Here is a 25502-nt window from a genome sequence, read left to right on the forward strand (position 1 = left end):
CCATTTATTAGCTGCCTCTCCTCAGGAAGGTTGTTTACCTTTTCTGTGCTTCAAATGGCTATTTTATATAACGGAGATAATAATAGTAGCTACCCCTCCTAGAGGTGAAAATGTGTTATTATTGGTAAAATGATTATAATAGTGTGTAGTATAAAAACCTGTAAGTATTTGTTAAACAGAAACTCAGAACCAATTCCATGGATACTGTCTCAACAGGCATATTTTATGCTTTGTCAACTTACAAGAGTTAGAAGAGCTACAGTTTGGCTATTTCAAAGCATTCATAAAGGCAGCAGATACCACAGAGCCAAGAGATGCTACAGTTTAAAAAGCAAAGCCATTCTCAACGGGCCGGGATGTGGTTAAGAGGGACAAAGCTTAAAAGCCAACCTATGGGAGACTGACTGGAAATCGAAGAGCTGGAATCAGAGCGCTTTATTTTACTCCCAGGATGGTGCACTAGAATAAAAAATACATAAACACAAAGAAACAAGAGCAGGAAACGCAGAAACTGGTCAAGAAAGACAAACTGGCAGAGAGTGGGGGAGGCTCCTGCGTACCCACATGCAGCTCAGCTAACAGAGGGAAGGGAAGGAGCAGCTGAAGGGGACGCACGACCGGGATCTGACCATCTCCCACTGGCCGCGGCCCCACACGCCTCCAGCGGCAGGCGCCATCGCTCACACTCAACTGGCCGTCCTCTCTGGCTTCTGGGCTGGTGTGCCAGCCTTTGTGGGATGAAGCGGACCGAGACTTCATGGACCCACTCAGGTGACTCCCAGGCCCACTGCCAGGTGTGCTTCATCCTTCTGGTTAAAGGAGCTCCCAGTCCTCCCCTCCCTGGAGGGGCCTAGCACCCTCCCTGACTTTGAGACGCACAAATTCCAGGCAAGGTCACCAGCAGCACTAACAGGAAGCCGACAGGCCTTTTTAGGGCTTCTTTCCAGGCTGGTGTTAGTGTAACACCTCACAGGGAAATATTTTGACACCAATAAATTCCTAATTCTTATTTACTGCGTTTCCAGAAACCCATCTCCCTCAACAACATGCACCCCTCCTGCTCTCTCCGCTGGTCTGCCCTGGCACCCTGACCAAGTTCCCATCAGCACTAACTGGGATGACATCTGGGCAGCTTAAACAACAGACACCAAACAGACCCCCACAGCCAGCACCCCGTGGAATCACGAAAGACCAGTGGTGAGGGCATGGCTGACAAGTAACATGTGCTGAACGTGGCTTCTTACCTCGGCAGGGGTCGTTTTTCACGAGGAACTCATCCAGGGCCATCCACCCTCCACCGACGCGGACCATCACGGTGCTGCGCAGGATGCGGACCAGCCGCAGCTGCTGGGAGTCCCCGAACTGCAGGGCCAAGGACACAGGTGAGCCAGGGCGCTGGGGGGCAGGGTGGGTTGACACGCCCCTAATGGAGCAGACTGTATTCAGATGGAGTGACAAGTTCGCAGTTGTGGGGCGAATTTTAACTCTCACTCTTTTGCATTTTTCACAGAAAACTTAAAATATGGAAAAGCTAAAGGCCACTGTCTTGACGTACTTTCTACTGGAATAAAGTTTAAGTGCTGAGGGTTGTGACCCTGCCCCAAAGGGGAAGGTGGAGGGCAGACAAGGCCTTAGCTCACTTTGAGTCTTTCAAAGACGCTGCCCAAATTAAAATCCAGTAGTACAATTCTTTGTTAAGCTAGTTTGTTTCCATAAAAGAAAAGGTAGCTATGAGGTGGATGTCAACTTCTGAATACAGTGTGCTCAAAAGTTAAATGGAAAATAGCAAATAATCTCAAGTCTCAAGGAAACTCTTGCAAAGCATCATCATCATTACCAGCTTAGAAGGAAATCTGATTTTCCACATTATTTTATAAATAAACCCTTAAATATTCTCTAATTGTGACTGTCACCAGCAGAAAATTTTCTTCAGCTGAACAAATGATTAGATAGTGTTTATACTAAAATTTAGTTGAAGAAATTAAAAATTTAATCTACCATGCTGACTGTAAGTAGTTTTCAACAATCATTTCGAGATATTAAAACAAATATGATTTTCTGATATTTATTTTTCCTTTTTTTCCTGCCAAATATGCCAACTTCCCAACTGTATCAACATTTGGAGTTTCCTATCGCATAAATTATCCTCTTCCCAAAATAAAGAGGCAACAGAAGAGAATCATGAGACCTCAAAACAAAAATCAAACATATGGTTGCAGAAATGGAATTCCTAGAATTGTTTAATTCAAAGAGAACGTTGCGGGGGGTGGGGGCGTGGGGATTCAATTACTTAAGATTTTCAAAGTTAAAAGGAGAACCATAACTTTGAAACAGTGCACAAAATTTGAAAATGCCAGAAAGGATCTTTGAGAAGGATCCATAATCAACCTCTCTCAAAATTAGTATTTTTGTGGTAATTCTCCATATGACTTTGTACTCACTCAAGCTCATTGTTAACTTATACAGGCAAGGTGACTGAAAAAATATACCACCCCCCACCCAAGCCCTTATCTTAGAAAATAAAAGTCGTCCTACATCTTTCCTCTCACCCAGGTTATAGGTTTTTATACAAAGTGACTGCAGCCACAGCATAGTGTGGTGTGAAGAGCACTGAAGTGGGGACCAGAAACGTGAGGGAATGAACGTCCTGTCCCAGGAAGGAAGCTGCCCTCAGACACTGGCCCTGTGAGTGGGAGCAGGCAGGCACCGAGGACTCCATCGGATCTAAGGGCAGTGTCAGCTTGCGTCACGATTCGGAGTCTTCTCTGGGTAAGTGAGGGGAGAAGGAAAGGAGCTCTGCATCTCCCAGAGGGAATCAGGAAGGAGCCCCAAGCTGAGCTATATTCTTAGATTACTGTGCCCCGTCAACGATTTGTTAGCCTAATTGCACTGATTTCATTTTTTTCCCCCGCTTAATTTCTTTTTTTTTTTTTCCCTTAATTTCTTACTAAAGCTCTCTCTGAAGTATTCTAACTTGCTTTTACTGAGCTATGGGGAAAAGGAGGGTTTGACCTAAGCCAGAGGCCAAAGTGGCTGGGGAAGCTGAGGCCAGAGTGATGAGTGTGGAAGGAACTACCACAGCTCTATAAATAGGGACCGGCACAAATCTGGCAAAGAGGAGTTGCCAGAGAAGCAAGGACCTCTGGACAGTCTTAGGGGCAACAGTAAGCTCTGTTTCCTTCTCTTAAAAGGAAAATCCCTTACAGTGACCTGGGCCATGGCTCTGGTATTTCCCGTGTAACTGTGGGCACAGTGGTCCTTAAGGCCTCAGGTGCCTCGTGTATAAAATGAACTTCATAATTCTGTTCCAAACACTGGAATGGACTCCTCTGACCCTCTGCCGGTCAGTGGAGCAGAAGAGAACATCAGTGCCACTTCAAAGGGCCCTGTACTCACATGCAGTCATTAGCAAACAGGCACAACCTTAGGTGCTACTTGGCATTCTTCTGCAATGATTTATTTAAAGTCAGTTTGGATGTTCTTGTTTTCATTTTCTTTCCATCCTTTGTTCTTCCCACTGGCCCAGAATGTTACTATAGTTAGTGGTTAAGGCAGAGCCTGGAACTCAACATTGATTGAAGGCCTCAAATCTACCAAGTGTTTCTGATTTCATTTCACAAGACAAATTTTACCCATGCAACTTCCTTCCATTTAAAGACATAGGACCCCAGAGCCCTCAAAAAGATCTAAAAGGTTAGAATTACCAAGCAGAGTCAAAAGCATTCAATCTTCTTTGCAAGTCTAATTTGATCCCATTAGATCATACTGGCTGGCCGTAATTGGCAAACTTTCAGGCTACAGCCAAGTATGATTCCACACCACACTTCTCACATACCTTATAAGTACAAGTAACTAAAATATTAATAAGGTATTTAAACCGACTGAGTACCTTAAATATCCCAAGACTTTTTTGACTTGGTGTGCATTATAAATTCTGTGTTAATGGTCAAAAGACTTGGGTGTAAATCAGAACTGTGCTGTCTGGTATTCTGACTTTCAAAACATAAGGGGCTCTGACTTCCAAAAGACTGGGCTCTTTTCAGAAGTGGGCTAGACTGATACCACAGTTGACTTCCCTGGAACCATACTATATACTTATAACTCAGCCCAGCAAAATATTGTTTTTAGCTGATCGAATTTTGAATGGAAAATTATATACACTTATATCTTTTTGCCTGGAAGACAGCTTTAGAACACTTGCCCCGCTAGCAGTTTCTCCGCTTGGTAAGACAACCTGATGTGACCCAGGCATGCTTCAGATTATGTCCTCTCCCCATAGCAAAGAACAGGCAGCATTAGCCACACAGACCATTTCCACCGAAAACAATGTTTGCAAGGCACACTGTACCTGATTGCCGAGGAAGAACTATAGACAGTTAAGAGTAAAGGATGGAGGAAATGGAAGAAGGAAAAAAAAAACAGAGAACATTTTGTCAAATTAACACTAAGGAATGAAAATCATGTAATAATGTTAACAGTTTAAAGAAGAACAACATACTGACCATATTCTTATCCAGCTTCAGACTCAGGGATGCAGTTTTACAAGCTAAGACCTAACTTTTGCACTCTTTGTTGCTCCTGTTAATGCATCCCTCTTACAGGTAATTAAAACAAAACAAAACTCAACAGACCAGGGTAAGACTGCTTGGAGCCTTATTATAACCCAAAACTTGGGCTGGATCTAAGGCAGAGCCATGTGACACTTTGCTCCCCGGCTCAGACCAGCACTGGGTGGCTCTGCTGTACCTTGAAGACAGTTTTGACATGCCCATGAATCTCATTTTCCTCCTCCTAACTGGCTGCATGTCACTCTGTCACCTGAAATGGCCACCTAAATCCTCTTTGCCAATCCTAGATCTACTTTAGGATCTTAAAGAATCCTGACACACTGCTGAGTGCATTTTAGGAGACCTGTCATAGATGCTTTTTATGTCCCTGCCTGGCCCCAAACAAAGCTAAAACACAGCATGGCTCACTGTCATTTATGGCCTTACTCAGTATGGCTTTCTAGGGAAGACTACTGAGCGGGCTTAGAGTCCCGTGGGGCCTCGAGACAGCTCTTCTAGCCCTGAGCCTCTGAGCCATATGGGCTTATGACAACTAGCTCCTTGGGGGCAATGGCCAGTCATTAAATAGCTGTTTCCTTATCTTATGATAAAGGTGCCTCCTCGTCCACAAAGACCTGTTCAGTAGTGAAGAGAGGGCTCTGAAATGTCTCCTCTATTGGATCTCACACAAGCAATGGCGGACCAAATAGGGCACTATTTTCCAGATGCAACTATGCGGGGCTCTGAATCTTAGCCCACAGGACACCTGACACCTGCAGAGATGAGGGCCAGACACTGCATGTCAAGTCCCACTGGCTCTGGTCCTCCAAGCATCGGGAGCGGGAAGTTGGGGTCACCCATCTGTCGTGTGTCAGGCTCCTTCACCTGTAAGGGCCACACAGGAGAAACGACCACCACAAAGGACTGGTTTTCTCTTTCTTACCCGGTATTTATTCTCTCCAATCTGCTCCACCTGAAACCTTTTTGCACATTTGCACTGAGCCACTTGTCTTGTGACCTATTAGTAATGAATAAAAACAAACAGAAAAGTGTGAGGGATAAAGTAAGACTTTCTCTTCAAAGAAACAAAGATCTTTACATGTCATCAGAGAAGCTCTTCATTACATATTTTCCAGAATTCCAGGCATTTAATACATGCATTCATCTTCTATCGTGAGTCTCATGGAGACTCAGTTAGATGCTGAATATAAAGGAAATTCACCAGTAATGATACACCACATTCTTCCATCCTGCTTCAAAATCCCCTCAGAGAAATGTGCTAGTATGCATGCATCAATATTAACTGACTAATTAACAGCAAATTATGAGTTGATTTAAATCTCTACCTAGGAGCCTGACCCTGGGCCACTCCCTAGGCCAGGCCCATTGCCTCCCCATCTCAGGATCAATTCTGTGAGCTCCTAATGAATTCATACTTTTTAGCGATGCAGTTTTCAATGTGATACAGTTCTTAAATAGGCAGAGAGGTTGGTGCCTCTCTTAAACACTATGTTTCAACCCTTAAATGCTACATTTGAAGATGCTCCTCTGGACCCTGAGGCAGAGTCTGTTCTAGGCAACGTGGTGCCCTGGAGAGGGTCTCCGAAACTGCAGAGCACCACACAGAGGAGACTCAGGTGAGTGAATTCATCAAGACGGAGCCACGCTCGATAGCTGGAGACCCAAGGGGGCTCCACCATCCAACAGGGGATCCCCAAACAGAACTCCAGATAATCACCTCCCAACAGACATGCTGAAGGGCTGATATGGCAATTGCACCCAACCAAATTCAGGACAGTAGCAACGTGTCGTCAAAAATGTACTCAAAATACAATTATTTCTCATACCTCGTCTTCAATTTTATCTGCATCAGTTGTTGGTCGATAAGCATCCTTGTTGGGATGGAGAGCAGCCACAAATTCATAGTAATCAATATAACCATCCCCATCTCGGTCAAAAATGTCTGCAACGGCAGTCATCTCTAACTTGGTAGTAGGGAACTCTGGAGGAAAATTAATCACATTTGGGAACATTAAGTAAAAGAAAAGGCTTACTTGGCTGGTTGGAGGTTATATAAATACTTCTTTAAAAGAATTAGTCTTTTTTTTTTTTCTGAAAACCAGTACATGCTCCCTTTAGAAAACTTAGAAAATACAAAAAGTTACAAAGGAGATAAGCATCATCCCAAAATATATTATGGCATACTCAGAGCATGGCCCAGAACACTTGGTTTTTGGCATTTTTGCTGATAAGACTCATAACCCTCCCAATCCCCTATACAATTTAAAACCAGAGACCTACCACCAAACTTCAGAATATACTTATTCACTCCACTATCAATAGGTTGGATATTTAGATTATTTCAGGAGAGTGACAATTTGGAATAAACGGGGTGAAGTTTTTCTAAGTTTAGATTATTGCTTTGGGTTCCTCACAACTGCCTTCCAAAGTGTGAATGTTACAATAACCAGAGCGACTTCTTCAGACATAAAGTGGACCACACTGTCTCTCAGATGGAAATCTCTGCTGGCGGCCGACTGTCTCGAGAATAAGATCTGATCCCTTCATGATGGCCAACAACGCCCCATGTTAATAGTTGTTTTCTACCTTTCCAACTTCACATCTTACCAATTCTGAGGTCATGAGACTCCATCCATGTTAATCTCTGAGAACCTGCCAAGTTCATTCGCCTCTCAGCACTCTGTACCTGCTGCGGTTCTGCCTCTGTCTCTCCCCTGAAATCTTGACGTGGCTGAATCCTTACCATCACTTAGGTCTCAACTCAGCTATTACCTCCAGACAGGCCTTCTTGGGCCTCCATGTGGAGCAGCACACCTGTGAGCTGTGCTTGGTGATCTGCGCAAGTCACTTCACTAAGCGCCTCACTTATTCCTTTTGCTAAAAATACATGAGATCACACATTTTGTAAGCTTTTATACAGATGCCAGAAACTGACATGATGAGGGATGTAATGTACAACAAAATGATAAATATAATTAACACTGCTATATGTCACATATAAAAGCTGTTGAGAGTAAACCCTGAGTTCTCATCACAAGAAATAATTTTTTTATATCTTAAACTTGTACCTATGAAATGATGTTCACTAAACTTACTGTGACAATTACTTCGTATACGTAAATCAAATCATTATGCTGTATACCTTAGTCTTATTCAGTGCTGTATGCTACTTATATCTCAATAAAATTGCAAGAAAAAAAAAAACTGAATTCCTATTGAACAACTGATATCGTGAAAAACTTAAAAAAATATTTTATAGGCATATCTCATGTCAGTTTCTGGCATCTATGTAACAGCTTATAAAATATATGATCTCATTTACTATGCTTCAGATATTATCCCCCTCTTTCAAAACAAATTTAAGGCTTGCGCCAACTCCATCCATGCCAAGCAAGTTCGTTGGCACCATTTCCCCAACAGTATATGATCACCTCATATCTCTCTGTGTCATATTCTGGTAATTCTTGCAATATTTCAAATTTTCATTATATTATTATATTTATCATGATGATCTGTGATCAATGATCTCTGATGTTACTACTGCAAAATGATAATGACTTGCTAAAGGCTCAGACAATGGTCAGCATATTTTAGCAATAAAATATTTTAAAATTAAGGTATATACATCATTTTTTAAGGTATAACACTATTGAACACTTAATAGACTACAATATAGTATAAACATAACTTTTACATCACTGGGAAACCAAAAATCTCTAATGGCTCTCTCTATTCCAATATTTGCTTTATAAAGGTGGTCTGGAAGGGAACCTGCAATATCTCCAATGTCTGCCTGTAGTTAGAACCTCATTACTCATAATAGTTAGCTCCTTTTCTAAACCTTGAATGTGTTTTGCTTGCCATAATGTGTCAAATAAGACCTGCTTTTTTAAATTCTAACCAAAATGAGGTCCGACTCCCCATCAAAACAATAGACCAATTTTAGTAAGCAGGTACACTATTTCTTCTCTAAGACTTCAGCTTTCACTTAAGAAAGACTGTTTAGCCAGAAATATAGCCTGCTTCTACAAAGCAAGTGCAAGGAGTCTAGGTGTGATCTGGGTTTGGAATTGTGACTGGACTCACTGGATGCTAGAATGCCATCGATAAACTCCTGACGGGTTATCTTCCCATCCTGGTCCTTGTCAATTCGCCGGAAGAAATCCATCACCCGAGACTTTTTGTGATTCATCCAACGCATATACTTTTTCCTCCAGACATCGAAGTCAAAGTTGGCAAATTCCTTCAACTAGACAGAGATCACAGGAGTCAACAAGACCTGCTGTTTTGGCCTTCAGACCTGCCCAGAGCATACCCAAACTTTCAGACATCCAGCAAAGCCATGCGGGTCTTTTGAGGGGACCAACAGTGAAGTCTCTGTGTCGCCTCTTTTGTGAAGGCACACTGGCTCCTTCACTTAAAGCCATGACTGCTTACGCGAGCTGCGGTAAAATGGAGCAGGGAGAGAAACAGGCACTCAACAACTGCCATGGAAGACACAGAGCACGCAGAGCAAGAGAGGGAGGGTCAGCCTCGCTTTCCCTTGGCGCTTTCTCAAAGGATTACCCCCTCAGATGGAAAAGAACGGATTCTACCCCAGAAGAGAAGTCCTCAGTGCGCCCCACTTATGTGGTGTTTCTTTTGGATGGCGCCAGAGGGAGCAAACTGCCCTCTGATTTCCACTGTAAGTATTTGGCCCTGGTGGACAGCAGTGGGCCTGTGCAGTGGACACAGTGATGCTGAGCTACTTGGACTATGCCAGTGACACGGACTCAGGATGACTTAAACAGTGCAGTGGTTTTCCCCTGGTGTTTCAAACTCCAAAGTTGGAAGGAATGGGGAAAAGAAAAAAAAAAAGAAAAAGCCAAAACCAAATATGCTTAAAACTCAACTGGATCTACAGAAATAACAACAAAAAACACAGAACACTCACTTCTGGGCATAGCTGCTTTGATATGCACAAATAAAAAAATATAAAAGATATTAGAAATTTGTTTTAGAAACTAGGAAGTGAAGTACTATATTTTTCAGACTGGTTAATGATACTTCAAAATAGATTTGCTTTTTATAATCTACTGAAGAATCGACAAATAACGGGATTATTAAAAAAGCTACTCATTTCATAATTGGGGAGCTTATATCTTTACACAAAGGGCTCAGTATGGTCATTTTTACGAGCCGCTCCACACCTGGTGGTAACTTTGCCAGGTTCGGTTCCTGATTCTCAAGCATGGCCGGGCGCTAAGGAGGATGGCGCCACAGGCCGGACCCGCAGGGACGGGCTGGCAGCCTGCTTCCCACCGCCAGTGCTGCAGCCCTCGGCTGTTACGTTTCCTCACGTGAGTCTCTTCTCCCAGGGGGCCTGCAGGACTGAATCCTGGCCTACACTGCTCTGCTGCTCCTTCCGCAGAAGCAGTAGGTCAAGGCATACGGGTCAGTACTCAGAGCCTCAGGAGGGCTGTGTTTTGATAAGTCACTTCCCTCCAGAGATGGCTGCCTGGCGGGGCCTCACCTCCTCTAGCCGGTCCAAAGCGTCATTCAGCTTCCGCTGCCGCTCCAGCGCCAACAGCCACACCTGCTGCCAGCGCCCAGAGAGCTGGTTGATCCGCGGATTTTTTGCTTCAGACTGTGAGAGGATAGGCATGGAAGGAGGGGCAGGCTGACTCAAAGACTTCCCTGAAAGGAAAAATAATCACAAGATCAGAAAAGCTGGTTTTGTCCATTCACAATGAGAAGGTGCCAGCTGGATGAACCTAAAGGATCTGCACAATGATATCCGGTCAGTAACTGAGGAAGGAAACACGGGACCTGGCCACACTGAGATACGGAAGCACAAACTGCTGCTCTTTCCCAGCCAACAGGTACCTGTCTCATCCTTTCAATCAGTTCTGTCCCACTTTAGCGGACCAAAGAGACATCAACGGTTCTACAAGAGCCAACTTATTTTAAGAAGAAACTACTGTAAACCAAATGTAAACAGTCAGTGCTGATGACTAAAATAATCAGAAGGCCGCTACAAATGAATCGGCTTAGCCACCCCAAAATTTCATACCAATTCAAAAAACTGGAGCCTAGCTACTGTCTAAAAAAATATTTTCATTCCAATCCCATATGGTTTTTGAAATGCTCATCCTCAGTGAGCAGGAAGGACACCTCCTGCCCAAGGGCTCCACATACTGCCGCCACGGGACTTCTCCATGAAAGGCGCGTGGGCTGGCTCTAGGATCTTCCTCTTGTACGTCTTGGTGACCCGATCCACATCAGGCTGCTTGCGCGTCATCTCCTCCATAAACGTCTGTTGAACACATAACAAGAAAGAGTTGAGAGTTTTCTTGGACTAAGACGGAAATAGGCAACTTCTTACTAGAAGGGCTAAGCCTGCTACAAATGGGCCACTGGAGATGTCTTTGTACGTGGCCCTACTCCTTTCGAGAAACATGAGTGAGGCAGTTCATCAAGTGCTGGAGACGTGAAAGAATAAGACGTGACTCTGACTATCAGGAGCTCAAGGCTGAGTGAGGAAGCCAGGCCAGGCAGAGCAATGAGTGGTACCCAGGTCCCCAGAGGCAGGCCTAGGATGGGCACGCACAGCCCCAGTTTGGCAGGAAGGCTGCCTGGAGGCTGGTGCCTGAGCTGCGTGCTGAGTAATGAGCCAAAGACTGGGGGCAGGGCGGTCCCACAGAAGCCTGACAGTGGAGTGAGCCAGGGCCCTGATCACTGGCTGAGCTGAGGATGCAACTGGAGGAGGGGCAAGGGGGACAGCTGCAGAGGCAGGCAGCAGAAAGGTCCAGCGAGGCCTTGTGTCAGGCTGAGGGGCTGGGATTTTATTCTGAAAGCGATTGGCAAGGGGGTTACAGGTGGGTGGGCAACTGAAGGATTTTGATCCAGAAAAGAGACACCAACAGATCTCTGTCTTAGAGCTATCGCTCTGGCCTCAGTGTAGCAGGGAGGACATGAGATAAGGGGCTGGGTGGAGGGGCACAGAAGTTAGGAACTTAATGTAGTATTTGAGGCAAAACACAGTGAGGGCATAAGCCAGGGCAGGAGACAAGGAGCCATGCAGAATCCTGAAAGTAGAACAGATAAGACCCAACAACTGGCTAAATGCAGGGCTACAGAAAGAGAAGAAATCCAAGACACACAGCACCGGCTTCTGTGTTGGGTGACTGAGTGGATGAGGAGAGAGGAGGCAGTGTGGAGGGAAGGGTGGGGTTAGGGCCAGGGCCAGGAAGCAAGGCTGCAGGGAAGTTTCAGAGCTGTTTCTGGCTTCCTGTGGGTGCAGATGAGGCAGGAGATATGGAAGCCCTTGGTGTTCAGGTGCTGGCTGAAGCCGAAGGCTAGAGAGGGCCTTGGGTGTGAGGAGAGGGTTCAGAATGGAACTTTAGGGAACAGCAACATTAACAAGTGAATAAAGGAAGAAGAGGGCTTCCCTGGTGGCTCAGTGGTGCAGAAACCACTGCTAATGCTGGAGATATGGGTTTGATCACTGGAGAAGAAAAAGGCCACCCACTCCAGCATTCCTGCCTGGGAAATCCCAAGGAGAGAGGAGCCTAGTAGGCCTTAGTCCATAGGGTCACAAGAGAGTTGGACATAACTTAGCCGGCTAACCAACAACACAGGAAGAGAAACCAGCTAAGAAGACTGAGCAGCATCGGTCAGACAGATGGTGGCGGTGGAGGGGGCGCGGGGGAGAAAGACGGGGAGCTGGAAGGCAGAAGGAATGAGAGGCGGTAACAGACGGACGAGGGACTGGCCTTGATGGAAGCAGATCCTCTTACTCAGGAGAGGAGAGGTCAGTGTAGGTAAACTCGAAGGGAAGTACGGGGCGTTTTCACTGGTAAGATTAATTACACACGCTAAAAAGAATTTACACCCATGGTATTACTAAGCAAGATCTATACTTGCATTCAGTGTAAATTATCATGGCTAAAATCCACAGTTTTTAACAACTGCTAAAAAGTATTTGTCTCCTAAGAATATACGGTATATGAAGACAGCTCAACCGAGTTTTCCTCCATTCAGTTTAGTTCGGTGTGTTGTCTGGCCCATCTCTGGGTTCATGTAAGAAATCTTTCTGAATCCAGGCGTGATGGGATAGGTCCCAGGTAATGGGACCGTGGTATAGAGGCTAGTCAATAGAAACCGATAGTCAACAGACCCAGCTAACTCATGCCTGGACCCCCACCCTACAAAAACTGCGAGACAGTAAGCATGTTTTAAGCTGCTGAGTCTGCAGGAATACGTTCAGCAGCCATTAAAACATGGTTGCACAGAGCAAAGGAAATGGGCTCCATGAGCCACACAGGAAACCTGTGACCACAGGACGCGGTTGGGGTACCTGGTGCTCAGCAATAAGGGCTTTCACTCGGTCAATGTTCTGAGGGATCGGATCCTGATCCCGTTGAATGAGGGTGGTCTCGGCCCACTGGATCCACGCCAGAAGTTCTTCTAAGAGCTCGGCGTTCGCCACCAGTTCCGACAGGGCAGCTTCGAGGCGCTGCTGGTGCTGCTTAGCCCACGTCAGGACCTGTGGGGGGAGGGAACCCGTTGGCTCGCAGTCAAGCACATTCCTTGTTTTCAAAGCCCCTTTTTGTGTGAGCCTAACAATGACTTTTAGGGAAAAGACCACCCAAGCAGTCAAGAGGCTCCCCCTCTTGCTCCAGAGACAAAGCTGGAATAAGAAGCCAGTTCCCCTGAAAACAAATGTAGCACGTGGTGTTAAGACACAGAAGGTCCCTGGAAGGAGGAAAGAGCACGGCATGCGTCCACTGGACGTTATCAAGGCACGCGTCACAACACCAGCATCGTCCTTTAAGGTTTCTGCACATTATCAAGAAAACAGTCACTACTAAAACGCTAATAACCTGACTCCTGCTGAGCTGTTCAGAGTGAGTGAAAGACTCCTTACGTGGCGGATGGGACACTGGCGGTCTTCCTCTAAACCCTGGAGCTCACCTCCTCAAAGCGCGCCCGGATGATGGTGACCCAGTGCTTGATGGTGGTGATGCAGTCAGGATGGCAGACCGCCAGGATGACTTCTCCCATGGACACTGCTGTGTTGACATCCACTCGCTTTTCTTCCACTTTCTTCATGAATTCCTAAACAAACAAGAGTTGAAACCTTAAACCTACGCTAGCAGCACTGTTAGTTTACACTGAGAGGAGAAAACCACTTCAGTGTTTTTTTTTTTGACTCTGTGTTGATCAGATCTCTAAAAGTCTGTATTTAGGTGTCTCTGGCATTTTCTTTCCAGTTCTCACAGGTGTGGGAAAGTGAGGGACTTATACAAGAGTGACTCTCAGTGCACGAACGGTAAGGACTAGGGATGCAGAAGCTGACTTCCTTCCTGAGCACTCCCTCTTTTCACAAATTAGTGTTTACATTCATTTCCATATGTGTAAACGGCATTGGACAAAAATAGTGACAGCTACAAGACGCTACAGTGTTTTAACAATGCCTGTAACACAACGCAATCACAAAACCAAGTAAAATCTCTAGATGGGAAATACAAAAACTAAACAAGGAAACATTTCCCACCTCCTTACAACAGTCACACCGAGGCCCCAGACACCACATTATACCCTGCAGCTTGGTGAGTGGCTCTAGGGGCACAGATCAGGCTTGGAGCTGGTCACAGAGGAAAGCCACCCAAGGTGTATGCGGAGGGGTGGGGGTGGGGCGTGCATAAAGCTAGAGCAGCCCATTTTTCCTCTGGTATTAATACCAGCTGTTTGACTTGCTTATAACCTGTAAGTGCCACTTTTGCGAAAACGAGAGGATAGTGGTCTCTAGGGGGTCAGAAAACCCACATGTCATTTCCCCATGTGGGTGGTGTGGGGCCCTGCACCGAGATGGATTACCTTGTGAGTATCAATGAGAGACTGCAGGGCCTCCGTGTCATCGGGAAGTGCTCCCCGAAAGCGTAGCGTCTGCTCAGCTTCAGAAAGCCACTCCAGTAGCATGTGGATTGTGTCCCGAAACTCTTCTGCCTGAAATAACCAAGCACAAGAGCCTGAGCCTCTCTGTGCAGCTGAGGTCCCAGACAAGGCAGCCAGAGGGGGGTCTGGCCTGAACTCACTGGCCTATCACAGGCACCTAGAGGCTCTACTGAAGCCCCACAAAGGTCATTTTTCATCTGTGCAACTTTGAAAATCAACTGGAGTCATGATTTCTCTAATTCAGATGTGCTAAATGTTCTTGTAGAACATCAAATTTTGTGAGACCCTGTGAGACTGGCGGGAACTGATCCTGACAAAGAGGCTAGACTGACTTTGTGCAGGCCCACCCCGGTGTCGTCTGACCTGCTCCAAGGCCTGCTCCAGCCGGCTCTGCTTGCAGACGGAGAGTTTGCACACGGTGTCCCAGCGAGTGCTCAGCTCCTGGAGCTGCCCCTTCACCCAAGTGGTGTCATCGCGACTGTTCTCTATCAGCTCCCGGCCGGATCGCTTCAGGACCTGAACGGTTCCTGTTCGCTTGCCCAGTTCTTTCTGGAAAACCTGGAAAACAGAATTAGTTTGTCTCACAAGCGTTTTGAATTCAAGAAGTAGAACCAAAGACAAAGTAGTCTTTTCTTTCAATTCTCCTTTGATAGGTTTTAATTGTGTGTCTTTTATGCAAAGATGGAGGTGGGACCACAAGTGAGAAAGAAGCATCACAGCACATGGGTCTGAATGAGGGCCACGTGACTTTGGATAAGCCGCTTAACTGGAGTCCCAGCTTCCTCACCTGTGATACAGGAACTGTGCTATACTAACCTCTCCGGTACTGTGGGACTTTTAAAACTGATTTTTATTGGAGTATAGTTGATTTACAATGTTGGGTTAGCTTCCTTTTTGGGGCCATACCATGCCACATGTGGGACGTTAGTTTCCTGGTCAGGGATCAAACCTGGATTCCCTGCATTGGAAGCACAGTCTTAACCACTGAACCACCAGGGAAGTCCCTGTTATGTTAGTTTCTGCTGTACAGCAAAGTGAACCCGTTATACATATACATACATCCACTCTTTTTTAGATTCTTTTCCCATATAAGTTATTACAGAGTATTGAGGAGAGTTCCCTGTGCTATTCAGTAGATTGTTAGCTATTTATCTTAGATATGCTGCTGGTGCTAAGTCGCTTCAGTCGTGTCCGACTCTGTGCGACCCCACAGACGGCAGCCCACCAGGCTCCCCCGTCCCTGGGATTCTCCAGGCAAGAACACTGGAGTGGGTTGCCATTTCCTTCTCCCATGCATGAAAGTGTAAAGTGAAAGTGAAGTCGGTCAGTCGTATGCAACTCTTCGCGACCTCATGGACTGCAGCCTACCAGGCTCCTCCAGCCATGGGATTTTCCAGGCAAGAGTACTGGAGTGGGGTGCCATTGCCTATGTACATGTCAACTCCAATCATCCAATTTATCCCTCCCCTCTTTTCCCTCTTGATAAGAGCCCACCTGCCAGGTATGTAAAAATATGGTGTAATTTCACGGTAAAGCTGAATGCTTGATGCTGAAGCAGGAGAGCGGTATGCAGTTCAATATACAGGTGTAGGTACTAAATGTTGGTATGCATGGTGCTAGCTTGTCAGGTTCACAAGCGGTTGAAAAGGCACTCATTCTCATTGAAAGAATCAGTGGGAAATGGATATCTTGAGGGTCTCCTAAATTTAAATCCATTTTGATTCAACTGAAACATGTAAGATTCAATTGAGACACATAAACAGGACGTGGGAGGGAACCTCAAAATGAAGTTTACACATCAGCACATCTGAATCGAACCAAGTTTGGTCAATTCTTTGTGACTGATGCAGAATCCGGCAGCAGTTTGTTTAAACACACAGAGCAAGGAGCCGCCTCTCTGACAAGCAGAGAGACAGGCTCTTTCCGACTTTCTTTCTGGGGAAGCCTTAGGAGGGCAGCATGTGCAGAAGGCACACAGGGATGGAGGACCCAATGGCTTCGCCCTCCACATAGCCCAGATCTTGCCCCTCACCTTGTGGGCGTCCATGAGGTTCATGACGAGGTCCAGGTCTCCGTGGACAGGCTGGTCCTCAGCCAGCTGCGGCTCCACCTTGTACAGCCAGTCAACCAAGGCCTGCAGGGCGTCCATGAATTGGCCCGAAAACAGCAGGGCCTCCTCCAGCTTGTGCTGCCTGAGACAAGCACATAAGCCTCACTAATTTTCATGATCCTTTTATGAACGGCCCACAGTTCTGGCCGTTGAAAGGGAATACTGCTTGAACTCTATCTAGAGACCACCGTGTTAGAACAGTTAGAAATATTATAAAAAGTGACTAAGAGATGTTTAGGTAAACCACTCTCAAAAATGGATTAAGCATAGTACAGGTGGAGATGCACTTCTGGGATCTCAAGAGTCCAGCTGCTATACACACAGACACACCCTACGACCCAAGGTCTTTTTGTTTACATTACACCACTCCAGCAGAGGGTGACGGTTCTGTTAATGACCTGGGGCCAACAGTTCAACTCCTAAATCTCCATCTGGTATAAGACTCTAGGCTGTCTCTTTACCTCTTTGAAACTCAGTCACCTCATCTGAAAAATTATGATAGGTCTGTATTATTTGTACACGCTCTACTGGAGTGGTGTAATGTAAATAAAAAGACCTTGGGTCGCAGGGTGTGTCTATGTGTATAGCAGCTGGACTCTTAAGATCCCAGAAGTGCGTCTCCACCTGTACTATGCTTAATCCATTTTTGAGAGTGAACTTTTAGAACTAAATCTCAGCTCTGCCACTTAGCAGCTGAGTGAGCATGGGAGAGTCAAGAAACCTCTTTATGACTGTTTCCTCATCTGTAAAAGGGGGAGGACAGCACCCCCGCCTCAGTGGTTGTTATGAGGATGAGTGAGTCTCCAGGTGGTTAAATGAGATACTATATCAGAGGCTTTTGCAGAACATTCAACACAAGAGACAATCAGTGAGATAACTACCGGCATTACAAATTGGTGATTTAAATTTATTTATAGATCTATTAATACTATTGTTGGCTTGATTTTATAGGCTTCTCTCCTTGTAATACAGTACGTTTCAAGTTTAAGTAAGATAATTTTAATATATTCTCCTCAAATTACTTCATAATTCATCACTCAATTAATTGGAAATACCAAGAGGCTACTGTTACTGATGCATTAGCTTCATTTTTACAGACTCTGGTACCGTCTCCTGGTGACTTTTGGGATAACACAGAGACCCACGAAGGGGACATGCATGCTCACCTCTCCACAGACTTGCCACAAACAGTGTCCCATTTGTCTCTGACTTCTCCCAGTAAGTTGTCAAGTTTCTGAGTGTCATCAGGAAGCAAAGTCTTCTCTTTCAGTGCTCTGCCTGTTCTAATTGTAGTATCATATACAGGCTGTTTGCCACCAAGAGTTTTCTGGAACTCCTGTTTTCAGAAAGGAAAAAAAATAAAAAATGCTGAAAGTCAGATGACACTGAGTTTTCAGGTGGTAACCAGATAGAGTATGAATGTCACTACGTCTTAAACTAATATTAACAACAGCTTACCCTGAAGAAACTCTTAAGGTCTTGTTTGTGCCACATATACCAGATCATGAGTTTTTCTAAAAGCCCAGAGTTTTAGCTGGCTACTCATCAGTCACTTTGTTTGAACTCTTATTTAAAATAAGCAATTGTCATGGTTAGGCACTGTCTACATGCAAAATGGAAGGCTGGCTCTATGATCTTAACTGTTTAACATTAACCAATTAGTTTTCTTTCAGCAAGCTAAAAGTTTTAGCTTTTTCTTTTTTTTTAGCAGGCTACAAACATCAGTGAATCCCAAGCTCAGGAATGAAGAGCAGTGAGCTGATGTACCTTATGTTTGGAGAGCTGAAGTTTAATTTTGTCTGGGTCGTTGGATATCTCCAGTTCTGAGTCCAGGTGACTTTCTGCATCTTCCAGCCAATCAATCAGCTTTTTCCAAGCTTCATGGAACTGAAATTATTGAAGAAGTAAGCTATAACAGGAGTGGACATGCACACTACACAGCACTTTTATCTGAACACAACACATGCAGCCCAAGGCTGCTCAGTAAATTGGTGTCTTTCTTTTACAACTTACTTGTTTTGCTCGCTTTCTGGCATCATCCAGCGAGCGCCCTCTTTCAATAGATCGCTGGACAACCTTCTCCCATCGAGACTGGACGCTAACCAGCAAATTTTTGATCAAAACAACGTCCTGTTTTTGGCTAAGGAACTTTAACTGATTGCCGGTTTGATCCAGCTCAATGATCTGGTCTCGATGAGCGTTTACTTCACTAGCAAACACCTGAGGAGAAAATATTGCTGTTTTTAAACTGGAGCTAAGATTGAGGAGCATCACTTTCAATTGGTACTTGTAAAAGGAAGGCGGCACTGTAATGCCATTGTTACCTTATGCTCCTCTATCTGGGAAAGGACGGTGTTTAGAATCAGGCTGGGAGGAGTAGCGATGTTTAAACTCTGCTCTGCTAGAGTGAGCCAGTTGATAAATTCTTGCAGGGAATTCTGGAATTCTGTTGCCAGGTTGAGGGCCTCTTCCAGCTTTGACTAAATTTTCAGGTGCCATGCACACACACAAAAAGACAAGTACCAAATTCAGGAATTATAGCTTCAAGGACAAAGACGTGAATTGTACACCAAATGAAATGACTTCTAAGAAGGAAGCCTCATTTAATTAACCTCCAAACATGCCTTGTTTGCAAAGAAGGGGACATTTTGAATGCTACTGTCTGAAACTCAAACAACTGTGCTTGGAAAAGGAAAGAGCACAGTTTGCAGCTAAGTTGCTTTCTCTGCCATTCCCCACTTCCTGGGACATTAAAGAACAGGAATAAAGCCATTCAAGCCATTCAGGGACTGTAAGAGAACAGACCCTTTAGTGGTGACAGCTGCAGGATCGCCAACCTGCTTTGGGCAAAGTCTCAGTTCCCTTTAATGTCCTTTTTGTGACATAAAAACAACTAAATGAAAAGCACTTCACTGTGATGAAGATGCTCACTGCAATGCTTTCTGTTTAAATATGTTTCCAGAAAATATGGCACTTGAAAATGTCTGAGTGTGAAACACGCTTATGCTACAAGCAACAAAGGCAATAAAGGTCAGAATCTTTCAAGTAAAAATGTGACAACATTAGATGTAAATTTTTAGTCATTTTTATCTAAATCAGGATGACAAAAACAGTGCTTCATCCAGGGTGCATGCTATTTCTCCGTGAATACATCCCAATTTTAGTCTACAAACTCCATCCTCAGAGACTTCCACCCAGAACATGTGGATGACGGCCTTTGCCTCTGGCCCATCTATCAGGCGGGCAACACAGGATAATGACAGGTTGTTAAAAATGAATATATGCAGAATTCTCACAGAAAGAAACACCAGAAACATACTAAGAATATTCATTACTATTAACTGGGTTATGAATGCTTTTTACCTTCCTCTTGGCATTTTCAGGTTACTTCTGTAACCTAACAAATACTATATGGAGAAAGAGACGGCAACCCACTCCAGTATTCTTGCCTGGGCAGAGGAGCCTAGCAGGCTATAGGCAATGGGTTGCAAAAGAGACCCATAGGACTTAGCGGCTAAACAACAAACAAAAGCATTGTAAAACTCAACCCACCCTATTCCTCCAACACTCCTGTTTCCCCTCCTGACCCCTGCTTATCTTTGGGCAATGTCTCCAGGGTTCAGCCTGGCTACAGTTGGAGGCCAGACTTTAACTTTTGGAAGCAGGGTGGTCTCCGAAGCCTCTGCAAAAATAGGCTGGAGGTAGCTGTGGGTTCACCCAGACCCCTCCCCTATCCCTGGTCCAGTCAGAAGATAAGTGCCTGGTGTCTACTGGGAGAGCAGGGCAGTGCTCTGGAGTAGGGCAAACTGAGGCCTGCCTGGACTGGCCATTCCAGCGGCCTAGACCCTGCATCCCCTGGGCAGGGAGGTTCCAGGAGTGCTGCCACCCGTCCCCACTCCTGTATCCAGAGGCAGGGGTCGACACGATTTCTGAGTGCCTCCCTTCCCCTGCGGGAGGGCCTGGGCTGCAGCATACTGCAGAAGGTGGCCTCCCACCCCATGCCATTCCCCCAGAGCAGGCTGGGAGAAAGGGGAGTTGGCTGGGCCAGACTAATTTCCCAGATGATGGGAAGTAATGCCAGTAAAAAACATCAGCTGCCCCCCCCCCCAATATTACAATGAATGTTACAAAAATGCAGACTCAATATAAACAAAAAAGTAGAAAAACAAAATCTACCTCAATTCTATCAAAGAAATGTTTAGAAGTCAATACACTGCAAGTTCCCAGACGGCAGGAAATCTTTCCACATCCTTTTATCTACATAGTCTTCAGCAGAGCTTAATTTCAGCAATTCTGCAATGTAATGTTCTTGCAAAATCAAAAATAATATCTTTGATAGCTGGCCTTCGTTTGATCAGTTCACCACTACAGTTGACCCCTGAACAACACAGGTTTAAGGGCATCGATCCTTTGAAAAGTTGAAAATCCATGTGTAACTTTATAGTCAGCCTTCCATATCCATGGTTCTGAATCCAAAGGTTAATCAACCAACTAGGGATCGCATAGTACTGTAGACATATTCAGCGTGGGGGGAAAAAAATTCTGCACACAAGTGGACCTGAGTAGCTCAAACCTATGTTGTTCAAGGATCAAAACTGTATTCCTCAAGGCTACTTGCTCCACTGTTAGGAAAACCCTGTAGAAACTTCCTGATGATGAATCAGAATCTACCTTGCTTTCTTTAATGAGTTCTACATTCAGTAGGAATTATAAACAAGAGCCCATCCAAGAACTAGAACATAGCCATATACTCGGGTCCTCTGCCCATTTTTCCTGTAACAAAGTTACCAGACCCCCACACTAGAAGGATTCTAGTAAATTAATGCTTCTCTCAAAATGTTAATTTATAATGTGAGTATGTGGTTTATTTCTTTCTGCCCATTCAAGTTCACAATGACAGAGTTCATGCCTTTATTATTTCCACTGTACACCTAGCACGTGCCTAGTACAAACATGCCTAATAACTATTTGTTCAATGGATGTGGCCAATGGATTTGGACACATATTTAATGTTTCATTTGCCCAGCATAGGAACTGTGTGTGCCGAGTGATATCCTAAAACTCTGTATTCATAAAAAATACTATTTGGGGGCAAACCTTGATCTCTGATCACTTTTCTTTTGAAGACAATTTGATTTTTGAGGAAGAGTAGGACAAGGCCATATGATTTATTGTTCGTGAGTTTTGGTAACTAGAAATCAAATTCCTTGTGAGGAATTATTCATGATACTCCCTGCATATTGTTCCTAACCTCCCATTCTCAAGTCACCAACTCCAACAAAACCTGTTTTTAAGTAGATGGAATATACAGTCCATCGCTGAGCAGTGCCTTAACTGGTAGATGCAAAAAAGGGACGCAGTATTATAAATATTATAAAAGCAAGTATCGGCAGAAACTAGTAGCATCAATGCAACTTGACATGGATGGAAAATAGAAATGTCAAGGCAGAAAAGATGGCTTGATTAGCACAAAGCCAATTCTGAGGTTATCAGTTCTGCTCGCCTGTCACAATGCAACTGGGTGTTAAAAAATCCTCCATAGAAACTAGCTAACAACTACATGCCATCATTAAGAAAACTCCTTAAACAGTAACCAAACTGAACTTTGTGGTGATACCTTTCTTTCTTCCATCTTACTGCTGACCACATGCCACTTCTGTTCCAAGAGTGCTACACTCTGTTCTGTCTTTGAACCGGATCCTGAGTCATCACGGCTGAGAAGCATTAGCCTACCCTTGTCAAGCAGTTGATTGTAAGTCTCTTCCTTTGCTTTGAGCTGGGAATAGAGTTCCTATAAGAAAGGGCAAGAAAGAGGTCAGTAATGCCAATTTCTTCAAAGACACCCACACACAGGTTTACAAGCATAGTTTGGAAAAGCTGAGGAAGGTCTCATTTGGATTAAAATCCTTCCTTTTAGATTCAACTGATGAACAATTAGGAGTGAAACCCACCATTCTTCCTTAACATAAAGATAATTTTGTCACCAACAGAATTTTTTAAGGACCAGTGACCACAAAAATGGACCCCAGTAATTTATTTCTCCTTTTCCTGAGGGATTTGCCTAGAAATTACATTGCCTTTTGTTCTCGGATACTTTGTTAAAACACTGTCAGTTTCTATTGGATTTCCCTAAACCGTCCCCCACTAAGACGTCTTTTTCTTTTCTTTCCCCCGTTTTTTTTCATTTTTTGGCTGTGCTGCATGGGCAAGCAGGATCTTAGTTCCCCAACCACAGACTGAACCTGTGGCCCCTACAGTGGAAGTGTGGAGTCTTAACCACAGGACCACTAGGGAAGCCCCAGTAGTCTTTTTCTTAAATTACCACCATGTCTATGTTAGGTATTTGTCGTCTTGATGCTCTCACTTTCAAATCAATATTGTGTCAGACAATCTGATTAACCTGAAATTTGCCAGCTCACCAGGGTATTTCTTGCCAATTCTTCCCCATTGCTACTGCTGCCTATCAGGATGTTAGAAACCTGTATATACGCAGCAACCCCCAAGCACTATATTATCAGTAAAAGTGTACTACTCGGTAGACTCCCAGACACACGTCTCTGTGACTTCATAAAGGAGCTCCTGAATATGAGATGTCTATGATCAGCTTCAAGAAATCTATTACCATGTGCGTATCAAGTTGTTCTCTAGCTGTTTCAGGAAGTCCTCCTGTGGGCTTCGATGCAGAAAGTTGGGTCTCCATTCTAGTCAGTTCCAAGAGGAAATCTTCAATTTCACTGTGGAAACCCTGGGCCTTTGGAGAAAAGACATTAGAAAGGTCAGCAGTCAATTCTAGTTTCCAAAGTAAACTCTCTAAATGATCACACAAGGAATTTTTAAGGACAGAATAGGGTGCTGCTCTCAGGCAGGGTTGCTCTGTTGCTGGATGAGCACGGGGCCAACTTATTATTTTTACAACTCAACAGAATCCTTCACACCTCACTGTAACACAGAGATGTCTGATATAACCTGATGGATTGACTGACTAAGGTACTGCTGAATTTGGATATGGAGAGACCTGACTTGATCCAAGAAATAACTTGATCTGTGAACAAGGTTTGTCACAGCAATGATCTCCTAACTTTGAACAGGAGATCCAAAAAGAACGACGTAATTAAAAGCTGTTCTTTCCAGACAAGTTCTAGCACAGAATTGACCTTCCTCTCAAGGCAGACGGTTCTACACCGAACTGCTTTCCTTTCGTCAGCTGAGATGCACTTTCTTCCAAATGTCATGTGCACAGCTCCACAGGGCACTAGCGTGGATGGAGCGTGTACCTGCTGCAGTGTCGACTGAAGCTGCTGCTCCCTCTCCTCTGTTTTTTGTAACACTGACTCCCAGCACTGGTTCATGGTTTCCAAACGGCTCCTTAAGCTGCTGGCATCGTCTCCAGCACTAGACTCAAGAAGCTCATTGCCAGCTTTGTTGACTGTTTCCACTGTGGCTTGATGGGCCAGAACGTCATTTTTTAGAACCTAAAAAATGTTGAACAACATAATTTATCTCTACAGGTATCATTAAGCCTGGCTCTCTAAGGTATGCACAACACCAAAAAACTTCTGGTGGCAGTACCCAATCTCAAACCAACAGTCTTAGAGATAAAAAATGACAATACTTACATGGTGCTTTGCGAGCTCAACTTCAATGACTTTTGGGTCTCCACTTACTGGTCTCTGAGCGTCCAGCAACTCCTCAGTGTGAGTCAGCCAGCTCATTAGTTCCTCTAAGGCATGTTGGAACTGGCCAAGGGCCAAGAGAGCACCTTCCAGCTTATGCTACTCAGAAAACGATATGAAGGGATCGTTTGTTAGGAAATTAGGAAACAGTAGACAGCAGTCCACTGGGTGCACTCTGCCATTTGCCTTACCTGCCTGTGAGCAATTTTCTCACCCAGGTTCTCCCAGAGGTGTTTGAGTTCTGTCAGGGGTTCCCGGATAATATCTCTGTCCGTTTCGTCAGTAGCTTTCTTTAACATTAGTTCACCCTGGTGATTGAGCTTCTCCATCTCAATTTGCTGTTGGTAAACTTCCACTTTGAACTCCTACCAAAGACATACTAAATGTTAGCAGCACAGCAAGTCTTTAAAAGCTAAAATGGGACCTCTCTGGTGGCCCGGGGGTGAAGAGTCTGCCTGCCAGTGCAGGGGACACTTGTTTAAAACCTGGTGTGAGAAGATTCCACATGCGACAGGGCAGGTAAGCCTGTGCACCACTAAAAACTGAAGTCTGTGGTCCACAACAAGTACCTAGCCCCCACTCGCCGCAACTGGAGAAAGACAGCACACAGCAACGTGGACCGGACCGAGCACAACCAAAAGGCAAAACAACCCGCAGCCAACCCCCGCCCCCCGCACCCCTGGAACAAAACAAACAAAGCCTAAAACGAAGCAGTCCTCCTTCAAAAACCGCTCCCAGGGACAAACCTTCATTTCATTTAACTGATCTTTAACAGTGTTGAGGTCAGTGCCGACAGGGGGCATTGTGCAGAGTTTAATCACAGTGTTATCTAGCCAGTCAAACATAGCCTAAAATTAAAAAAAAAAAAAAAAAGGAGTCAAAAAACAAAACTATGAGAAATCACGAGACAATTAGCATGATCTCTGCTAAACAGAGTTAAATCAAAGTACCTTGTGCTGTTTGTGCACTGAAGTTGGGGAAAGAGATAAGAGATAATGATCTTTACTTCAGTAATACAGGGACTTAAGAATGAAGCCAACATGACTGGAATAATGTCCAAAATGAACTACAATCTGGAAAAACTAAATACAAAAAAAAAACAAACCAGCCAGCTAGCAAGCCCATGATGTGCCGCAGCTATTGTGCCAAGCTGTGCTTCAAGATAACCTAGGTTTGGAGTTTCTAACAAGCAATGACTTTGACAGCAAGGCC

The 25502-nt window shown here is 44.7% G+C and overlaps 1 protein-coding gene across 3 annotated transcripts in view; it reads right to left on the bottom strand.

Annotated features, from left to right (window-relative positions):
* The window catches only part of MACF1 (microtubule actin crosslinking factor 1), a 340095-nt gene that overhangs the window by 11818 nt on the left and 302775 nt on the right, over window positions 1-25502 (bottom strand). For 2 of the 3 annotated variants that reach the window (XM_068966665.1, XM_068966666.1), the window contains 21 exons: window positions 25037-25138; window positions 24482-24655; window positions 24234-24389; window positions 23892-24089; window positions 23240-23368; window positions 22235-22408; window positions 18942-19097; window positions 18631-18837; window positions 18385-18504; window positions 17784-17953; window positions 16540-16699; window positions 14871-15065; window positions 14430-14558; window positions 13524-13667; window positions 12907-13095; window positions 10746-10863; window positions 10081-10244; window positions 8655-8817; window positions 6395-6549; window positions 5491-5565; window positions 1245-1362 (listed from right to left, as the gene is read on the bottom strand). In XM_068966665.1, coding sequence (XP_068822766.1) covers window positions 1245-1362; window positions 5491-5565; window positions 6395-6549; window positions 8655-8817; window positions 10081-10244; window positions 10746-10863; window positions 12907-13095; window positions 13524-13667; window positions 14430-14558; window positions 14871-15065; window positions 16540-16699; window positions 17784-17953; window positions 18385-18504; window positions 18631-18837; window positions 18942-19097; window positions 22235-22408; window positions 23240-23368; window positions 23892-24089; window positions 24234-24389; window positions 24482-24655; window positions 25037-25138 — 3196 coding nt within the window. Of the gene's footprint in view, window positions 1-390; window positions 460-1244; window positions 1363-4348; window positions 4367-5490; window positions 5566-6394; window positions 6550-8654; window positions 8818-10080; window positions 10245-10745; window positions 10864-12906; window positions 13096-13523; window positions 13668-14429; window positions 14559-14870; window positions 15066-16539; window positions 16700-17783; window positions 17954-18384; window positions 18505-18630; window positions 18838-18941; window positions 19098-22234; window positions 22409-23239; window positions 23369-23891; window positions 24090-24233; window positions 24390-24481; window positions 24656-25036; window positions 25139-25502 lie in introns of all 3 variants that reach the window. The other variant, XM_068966664.1, reaches the window with a different exon arrangement.

The sequence above is a fragment of the Capricornis sumatraensis genome, chromosome 2 (assembly GCF_032405125.1).
Source record: "Capricornis sumatraensis isolate serow.1 chromosome 2, serow.2, whole genome shotgun sequence".
Taxonomy (NCBI): Eukaryota; Metazoa; Chordata; class Mammalia; order Artiodactyla; family Bovidae; genus Capricornis; species Capricornis sumatraensis.